This window comes from Bombus impatiens, unplaced genomic scaffold (genome assembly GCF_000188095.3).
Source record: "Bombus impatiens unplaced genomic scaffold, BIMP_2.2 scf_0106, whole genome shotgun sequence".
NCBI lineage: Eukaryota > Metazoa > Arthropoda > Insecta > Hymenoptera > Apidae > Bombus > Bombus impatiens.
In genome coordinates, this window is record NT_176525.1 from 908,695 (window position 1) to 918,631 (window position 9,937).

Consider the following 9,937-nt stretch of genomic DNA (forward strand, 5'->3'; position numbering starts at 1 on the left):
TAAGTGGTGGTAGAAGCGGAAAGGGGGTAATTCTACGCGAAAAAAAATCGAAAATATAGAATAAAAATTTTTCGTTCGAGGCTTTGTTTTCGAGAAAATCGACTTTGAATACGTGCGGTACGTTATAAAGGATCTCACTGTAGATCGTTGCCTCGATGGAAAAATTAAAAAAAATCTTCTTTTTTCGCGTAGAATCACCCCCTTTCCGCTTGTACCACCAGTTACCAACCACCCTGTATAATAGTAATGTATGTGCACGCTTCGTAGATTACTACTCATGCATGACACGCATGAAATCTGAAAATGTTTCATAGAACGCGTACGATATAGACGTTAAAGTTCCGTATATAGCGTGTAGTTGAAATACTTTGGCGAGACAGCGTGTATGTTTGGAAAATGATTGCGCAGCAAAAGTTAGAGAATAATGCAAATCGCGAACCGCTGTTTCGCAATCGATGATTGCGTTCCGTTAACAACGCGTGATTTGCTGATTTTCGGCCGTAAAAGCGAGCGTATCGCCGTCCGATTGCCCCTTCGAAATCGAATACCGTAATCACGCGTTCGCAACCGAATTTAATCCTTTCAGCTATGCGTCACCTGTTTGAACACGCTCTCGTGACATGTATCATTGCGTGGAAAAATGGGAAATTTTTATTTCGAGAATATTTGTGCATATCAAATTGCTAAGTTTCGACATGGTCGAGGTAATCGATTTCTATAACCGAAAATATGAATTTCTTGTTCTGCCGATCGCCAGATGCGCCTCTTCTACACTGGTTGCGAGCGATAGAATTGTCTGCGATCAGGAGATTCAACTTGCAGGTAGAAACACACGTGAGTGGAGACATCTCTTCGTGAACGGTCGAAGATCCTGGCTACGTGACCAGCACACGCACACGCGATGAAAACGAATGAATTTCCGGCGAACGACCGTGGCTGCTAGAAATTGCAACGCGTTATAAATTGAATGCGAAATTTCATCGGAGATTTGTTGTTGCCGTGGCACGCAATTTCACCTCGCAGCTGCGTTTTTTTCTCGTCGTGTATTTAATAACGCACGTGTGTGCTCCGAAAAAGAAAAAAAAAAGAAAAAAAAAACGGGGCGAAAAATGGCGTGAATTAGATCGCATGTAGTTGTTTATCGAACGAATTTACAAAAATTGAACTTGTCCCGGTAGGCGCGTCAACAACGTTCCTCTTCCGCAAAGGGAAACAAAAAGGGGAAAAAAATAGACGAAGAAATTTATCGCATGACGTAAAGCCGCGTTTTCGATATTATTAATGAAATTGACGATTAATCATTTCATGCATTCTCAAAATATCAGAAAAACTCTAATGTTTCTTAATCTTTTGATAAGAATTCATATTTATATAATACGTGATATCGACTCGAATAAACTCATGCAATATGTATACGTCTATCAGATTTAGGTGGAAATAAAAATGTTCATAGACTGCTTTACGATAGTAATTTACGTTTGTTATTCTGAGAATTAGAAAATATTCGATTTTTATCGTGGTCGTTTAATTCCTAATTTCCATCGTTAGAAAAGATTCCTAAATTACGAGGCAACGTACGCGGAAGTTTGCGAATCGCACGAAGTGTTTCGTATTGTTCCATTTACTTTCTGGTAATACGAAACGTTCGCGAGTACGTTAAACAATCCAATTTTTCGAATTCATACACGACGTTATTAAAAAATAAAGCTTTTTCCGTTTAAATAGAATTCCACGTATATGCGCATACACATAGAATTACGAAATATCGTTGCGAATAATCGGGAAAACTTTTTGTTGTCTTTTACAAGAAATACCTGCACCGTTTCGTTTGTTATGAAATTTCATTTTGCCACATGCATGGAGGAAACGTATACGTGTAAGAAGTAAAAATATAGACGTTGATGGCGTTTGCTTCAATTCACTGACTAAATCAACGATACATAAAAATAACGTGGCCGAGTACTGTGAAACTCGCCAAGCATAAAGCACAGAAAAGAAGAGAATTATCGGAAAAATCGTTTCTGTTCGACCTCATTAGCGGCGAGAGTCAATGCGACCAGTCTCTCCTCCGCCACCAAAACGCTTCATACGAACGATCTCTGGCTGCCGTTTGCAACGATTACAATTTTGTTGATTCGCTCTTCGTTGTAATTTCGTCGATGCAAATTCGATGGCTCGATCTTCGTTAAACTTAGTGTTAACGACGATCGATCGAGAAATCACGGAGCGACGATGATCTCGCGACAAATTAACGGCAGAAATCTTCTTAAACGAGGAGAAAAAAGGAAAAGAGGATGGCGAACGTCACGATCGTCCGCGAACGATTTAACGCGGAAAACGAACGTTATCCACGGGAGGAAAGTTCGGTCCGGTGTACGCGGTTTTTCGCGATTCATCGCGGCTATCCGGCTATCCGAATTCCAGCTGAAGAGGCCGAAATGCCCGGCGCGGAATACCGGAGGAAATAATTTTCAACGGAACACAGGACGGGCCCCGGCGAACGAACAAAGATGAAAAGCCAGTCACGAATATGACTGACATCGAGCTATATCCTGGCGATCCACACGAGCCACGAGAAGTGGCAAAAAAAGGATAGGGAGGAAAAAAGAGCCGGAGCCTGGCCTGGACCGATGTGGAAGAATAGAGGAGAACGTTGAACGAAGACAGCTCTATGGGAATTGAAAAGAAATAGACGGATACGCGGATGAAAAGAGGAAGAGAGAGGAAGGAAAAAAAAGGAGAAAAAGAGAGAAGAAGGTGCTTTGGAGAGCAGAGTCCAATTTTTAATGAAAGCGTGGAAAGAACCATAAGTGCATATAGTGGCCGCATTTGTCCGCTTCTGAAGGGCTCTTCATGCAGAAGAGTCCTGCAGGACTATCGTGGTCGTGGCGAGTCCGATCCGGTTATACCCTGGCTGTATATCAGGGAAAAGGTGGGGTGAGGAGGAGGAGGAGGATGAGAAAAAGATTCCAATAATTGCTGGTCGAAAAATATCGACAGTAAACTCTCTCGACCTTTTAATTGCACACCGAAGCACAAGGCATATTGGTTTTCCAGTCGTGTTTTCTCCTTTCGTGCTCTTTTACCGATCCAAATTTCTCTTTCTCTCCTTTCCTCTCTTTCTCTCTTTTACTTTCGTTCTCGTTTATACGTTCGTCTCTCTTTCGTTCGTTCGCGGTCTTTCACTCTTGCTCTCTCAAACTAAACCTTTTCTACGCAAAAAGATAGTACGCGCCGAGTTTTCTCCGAGGTCATTCATACGTCGGACGCTCGATCCTTCCGAGGGAGAAATTTATTTCTTTTTTCTTTTTATCACGAATGGACGAGATATTTTTTGATAAGAGGAAGGGAGAGATTTAGTTGATTTTAATTTTGACGGAGGTTTGAATTTGTGGAATGATTATTATATGAGGAAACTTGGCAATGGTACTCGCTATAGTAATTTTATATTCATTCGAATATCGGATTTTATTAATGGAGACGAAATACGTCTGGATAAAGGGCCATTTTCAAATATTAGCTTCGGGCAAAGAGAATTTCTCGATGATTAAAATAAGTCAATTTATTGGAAGATTCGTTCGAGTCAATATAAGATTCGGCTTCAATCGTCTCGATTAATTATTCTTCTTTCCTCTCTGCAATTTTCTGACGAGAAATCTTATATTTTGATCCCCATTCTCTATATTTCTCCAACCTTTGTCGAAGATAATTCGGTTAGACGATCGAATGAAATTAAATTCGTCTCAAAAGCGTTTAAAAATATGAATTTTTGCCATTTCATAAATTTCCTCGATTATTTCGCGTTTACTGCGTAATGTGTTCTGTTCGTAAGCGAAAACGTTCTGACGTTTCTTCTACGTGAACAATATTGCGGAGATACAGAGAATCGCAATTTTGCTTATCAGAATAGCGACATTAATAATTATTAATTTCGATTAATAATTCTTTTCCGCATTATCTATATCTTTCTTTTCTTTTATAAAAGAAGTTTCATAGAAGAATTTTCTTGGCCGTCTCGTGAAACAAAATAGCGATAAGCTACGAGTCTAAAATTTGAGATAGAAATCAAGTTATTTGCTCGAGGGACCAAAAAAAGCTACGTTGCTCTTTTCATAAAAGAAAAGAAGAAAAAAAGAAAAAGAACTAAGAGTAATTATTTTGGTAAATAAAATGATGTTCCTGTATATCTCTGCGTCGTTCCTTTTCTTCGTGGGAGGAACAACAGACGTACGAATGAAACAAATTGCCATCGTTCGAAAACGCGAAAACTGAAAATCGATTTCTAATTTGTTACTTGGTGAAAACAAAAATCTTTAATAAATCGATTTGCTGTTTCGGTATTGCAGCCGATGAATTTATACGCACGTTTTGTCTATGCATAATCGGAAAAATAATTCACGCATGACCCTCGTATATATCGAAAGGCAATATTTTGCAGTAACAACATAAACGGTCATTCTTTACGGGTATTTAATGCGTAGGTATTTTGCGCATGGTAATTTGTTCCATGATTGTTAGGTCAACGAGCACGTATGCTTTATCTCGATGCGGTTAAGAACGGTGTGACTGATTAATCGCTATACGTAGTTATTTATGAAGCTCGAAATAATTGCAGTGGATACGGTTTATTATTACCAAACGATGTACGATCGTAGGATAATTGTCAAGGAAATTTGTACGTGCGTATTTTTTTTTTATTTATTAAAATTTACAATCAATTCTCGCATTGAGAATTTTCAGTAATTTTTTCTGGCGTGGCGCAGTGACATGGCTAATTATTTATAATAAATTAATACTTATTATAGATAAGTACAGCGCGTATTTTTTAACGAAAAATATCGCGAGCGAAGTCCTACGATTAGAAAAAGGAATTTCGAGGGAATTTTGTTAAAATTTGGTTGTACTTCGAATAGTGAAATATTACGGACGAAATAATATTAATATACGCGTCAATCGTACACATCAATGATACAACAGATACAGTCATTAATATTCGATAAGCGATTATGATTATTAATATAGCGAAGAATGAAAATTATTATCGCCTACGAAACCGATTTTCCCAGAATTTCGCGTTACTTTAAAATTACAATACAATAACAAACTATAATTATTAAATATAATTTCGGGGAAGTTAACATGCTAATTTGAAATTAATGTTTACGATTTATACACCTAATATTCGTTAAATTCTAATGAAGTATTTCGCTCAATTAAATTCTAAATAATTAACTTTTACAAGATTGATCTTTGACTAAATGAACGATAAAAATTTTACTGATCTACTTTTTTAATCTTAAAAAATATCACTACGATCTCCGTTATAGTCCTCAAACGAACTATGCTCGGTCTTTTTTTCTTTTTTCGTTATTCTTGCTTAACATGAATATGGTGTACGTACGTAGTAAAGGAAATAAGACGAAGGATAATGTTACGAGAGAAACTAGAACCAGCCTAATCCTAATAATCGAATTAAATCTTAATGTAGCTTATCAACGGGAGCAAACAGAAAATTCACGAGAATTAAAATGAAATAGATAATGGGTTCGTTATGAAGCACTACAAACATTGATCTTCCTTTGCACCGCGTTTCTTATTAAATTGAAAACGGCTACGCTGTGGATTAGGTCTCTGAAGTGCAGATACACGAAAATGAAATTAAAATTGGAATTATCGACCAAAGCGATTACGAGTTCGAAATATAATGCAAGTAAATGTACATCCTTCCTTTGTTTTGCGTTATTGTAGTATCGCGGACGAAAGGGCTAAAAGATATCGATTAATTATAACACATTATTGTGATTAGTTCGCGTTAAACAACCATCGTTTCCTGTTTAATTAATATCTGTTTAATCCATTTATTGTGAATAAAGTAATTGTAGTAAAGAACTAACATTATCATATATCCGAGAAATAATTATCGAAGCCAATTTCTTCATTCGGAAACGAATAAACAAATATCTATAAATAATCGAATCGATCTATCGCCTATCTTCCTTGGAATTGTACTTTTTATAGAAACTTATTCTATACAGAGTTGAGAATTTTCATGTATCAAATTTCACGGTTAGCCTAATAAGTTTTATTTAGAGTTATTAATTGTTGATAAAATACGAAGGATAGAAAAATCATCGTTCGATGTTTATGTTTTTTCTTCTTTTGAAACTTTATTTATTCTGTATAATAGCTTGTCAAAAAAACTCAGCTGTATTATCAAATAAAGTGGCTTTTAACAACCTAAGCTCCACAGAATTTTTAGTAAGGAAAGATTCACTATAACTATAATAAAATAAGCGTAGTTTTTAAATATTTAGTAACTTCTTGACATTAGTCGCGTCTTCTTCGCGTATCTCTCGTTGCATGGAAAATTCGTCGGAGCTTGGTGTAGGATTGGATTTAACCGAAACGTTTGTCCCAGAGATCCTTGAAGTTGGTCCTGAAACGAGAAAAGTCACATGAACTTTCCGTTTTCTGCTCTGAGAATATTCTTTTACTGAATTCTTTTTCGTTTACTGAACATTTGAAGTATCTATGACACGTCCAGGTGACACGAAAGTTAGCTACCTCCAACAATACTTGAAAATTAAGACACGAGATTATCTTTGGATATTTGATTACGCGCAGCAATAATAATTAGCTTCCTGACTCTCTAAATTTTGCTTTCGCTTCGTTTTAATAACAAATCTTATGAATTTTCATCTATGGTAACAGTCGTGAGCTATCGATAATCAACGTGACACGAGGTCCAACACGACGAACAATACAAACTTTGCAAGCGAATTAAAACACGAATTTTCCCCTGAAACATCTGAGGTACTATAAAAAACAGAAGTTACATTTCGCATCACGAAAATTTTCAACGGGCATTGAATTTATTAAAAAAATTATCGAATCTAAGCTATAGTAGTGAAAACCTAGTCGTCGTTCAAATTTAACTCGTTCGAAATTTTAATAAACTGAAACTTGGCTATATCTAATAATCGTTTAATCTGCCAGAATTTTCCAACTGTATCAAATTTACTTAAATAGCGGACATCGAATTTACTAAAATATCAGTGGATCTACCATCTGATACTTGGCCATCGCCTAAGTTAAGAACAAATTGACGAAATCGATTCGACTGTTAATAGAAAAAAATACACTTGACACGCGAGAATCCTCGATCGATAGCAGATTCGCTAAAGTATTACTGGATTCGCTAGAACGTTTAAGATTCGATCGTCGTTGAGATTCCAGAAATCTCGTGACTTCAAACTTGAGTCTTAATACGGAATCACGTGTAACATACGAGAGTTTTCGATCAACAGACGTCGAATAGTCGTAGGAAGATATTCAAAATTGGTCGTTTAAGTTCAAACAACTTGGGCAAGTGAAATTAAAGGAATCACGTACTTGCGACAAAGGCAGACTCCGTTCTCGCAGCGACCTCCAGCTTTGCCCATGCTGAGACAGTTGGCAGCGCAAGCACTATGTTCAGCGACTCCTTTGATGGAGAGAAGGTCACAGGTCACTCTTCTTTGTCTGTCAGCACGTTCCTCGATACCAGCGTGTTCCAGGGGCTCGTATTCCTCCTCTGAAATTTAAATACCGTCTTTAAGCCTTCTGTCTGCTGCGTATAATAGATGAAACACGGTAATTGGCAAAGGAATCGAGAATTAACGCTCGGATATTTCTCAATAGAAAGACGTTTTCTCAATAGAAAACAATGAACAACGAACACGAATAACAAACAACGTTTTGTCTTTCTGCGTTTACTGCTAATTATTCTGCTAATTACCCTTATTATATCCGGTAATTATTTCTTGAATATCTGATAATCATCGAGAAGGATGGAGGGTCCATACAGCTCTGGTAAATATATAGCTAGCGAGCGTATCTTTTCACCGGATAATTGAACTTATTAGATGATTTTCATTTATCTCGTAAACGTAAAAGACGCAAAGTTTCTTGAGAATTATTTATATCGAATTCGTATCGAGTCAACTAATATTTCAAAGTTGTTAAACGAGAAAATCGAGAACATTGAAAGATTAATATCAAAAGATATTAAAGGATCGAAAAATATGGACGTTAAAATATTAATGTTAACGAATAGAACGAACTTTTATTTCTGAGGAATGTTGAGAGATTTTCGTTAAACGGTTGAACATTCGTGACAATTTAATTAGATAGAAGGTTCACTTACCCACGGGTGCTGCCATGATGGCGGCTACAGCCACAAAGAGAAGAGCGACAAGAAAATAGACCTTCACCATTTTGGCTGAAGTTTTTATGAAAATTCGATGGCAGACTGCGTCCAAGTTACTGAAGAATAGACCGAGAAGTGTCTGATGATTGAACGTTAGCTGACGCGGTTTATATACAACTCCGTGTCCATTGAACCATGTGGATACAAGTGCATACTCAATGAAGTGTAGTATATAAGGCAATCTCTTCATCAGTATACGGGTAAGCCCCTGAAACCTGGAATGAACTCTTGCTGTGTGGTCGCGTCAGACGGAAAAAGGTTATCTCTTTTGTAATTGTTAATTGCTCTACTTCGATAAATATATCTGTGTTTCTAATGTTGCGGAATTAAAGATAAATAGTTATAACCGTACAAATTGTCCAACTAGTATCAATAATTCGATGATATTCTATTAAGTTGCTTCGTTTGCGTTTCAAATCAATTAGCTATTTATTAAATATTTTACCAAGTGCTCTATTTTATTTCTCGTATGTCAGATTTAAAGATTGACAATTATAATTACATAAATTGTCGAATTAATTGCCACAATTTCATGCTATTTTATTAAATACTTTCGTTAGATGTTTTATGATACATTTTCGTTTAAATCGGTTTTACGATCTCAGATCTTGAAAAAAAAAACGTATATAATTCGTCCGATAATTTTCATAACAAATATCTTTTGCATTCCCTCATCGACTTTCCAATTAATCGCTTAAATAAGAAATAATAATATGCTGATCTCCGAACTGAAATAAAGTTCAAAATATTTTTAAACGATTCTAATAGAACAATGCGCGATGTTAATGTCGAACACTGTGAAAATTGGAATAGGATGGTCGTATCTTGCGTTTAATGAGAACAAAGAGAAATATTGACTCTCGATGTGTGTGCTTTTTTATTAAAATTAATCGGACTTGTCATATCAAAATATTCGTTTTATTCTTTTTATGAATAATATTTTTACAACCATATACATATATAACATATAATATTTTTATTCTTGTAATCGAACTGCAAATCTTTATGCAAGTTTATATTTTTATTAACGTAACTAAATTGTATTAAATATGTGTATTAAATATTATAAAAAGGTTGAATATTTTATACAGGGTGGTTGGTAACTGGTGGTACAAGCGGAAAGGGGGTGATTCTACGCGAAAAAAGAAATCGAAAATATAGAATAAAAATTTTTCGTTCGAGGCTTTGTTTTCGAGAAAATCGACTTTGGATTTTCGCTCGGTACGCGTGCCGTACGTTATAACGGATCTCACTGTAGATCGTTGTCTCGATGGAAAAATTAAAAAAAAAATTAAAAAATTTTTATTCTATATTTTCGACTTCTTTTTTCGCGTAGAATCACCCCCTTTCCGCTTGTACCACCAGTTACCAACCACCCTGTATAAAATATTCAACCTTTTTATAATATTTAATACACATATTTAATACAATTTAGTTACGTTAATAAAAATATAAACTTGCATAAAGATTTGCAGTTCGATTACAAGAATAAAAATATTATATGTTATATATGTATATGGTTGTAAAAATATTATTCATAAAAAGAATAAAACGAATATTTTGATATGACAAGTCCGATTAATTTTAATAAAAAAGCACACACATCGAGAGTCAATATTTCTCTTTGTTCTCATTAAACGCAAGATACGACCATCCTATTCCAATTTTCACAGTGTTCGACATTAACAT

The 9,937-nt window shown here is 35.7% G+C and overlaps 1 protein-coding gene across 1 annotated transcript; it reads right to left on the minus strand.

Annotated features, from left to right (window-relative positions):
* Positions 1-6,139: 6,139 nt before the first annotated feature.
* On the minus strand, positions 6,140-8,453 carry LOC100744436 (defensin-1). The gene is made up of 3 exons (XM_003486302.4): positions 8,186-8,453; positions 7,393-7,573; positions 6,140-6,436 (listed from the first exon to the last, which is right to left on the minus strand). Exons 1-3 carry the CDS (start codon positions 8,436-8,438, stop codon positions 6,397-6,399), a joined length of 474 nt encoding a protein of 157 aa, XP_003486350.2. The 5' UTR covers positions 8,439-8,453; the 3' UTR covers positions 6,140-6,396.
* Positions 8,454-9,937: the final 1,484 nt, after the last annotated feature.

Coding starts and splice junctions, on each gene's coding strand:
- LOC100744436 (XM_003486302.4), bottom strand. CDS start 8,438: ATGAAGAGATTGCCTTATATACTACACTTCATTGAGTATGCACTTGTA. Junction 7,574..8,185: donor CATCATGGCAGCACCCGTGG/GTAAGTGAACCT, acceptor TTTAAATTTCAG/AGGAGGAATACGAGCCCCTG. Junction 6,437..7,392: donor GGAGTCTGCCTTTGTCGCAA/GTACGTGATTCC, acceptor TTCTCGTTTCAG/GACCAACTTCAAGGATCTCT.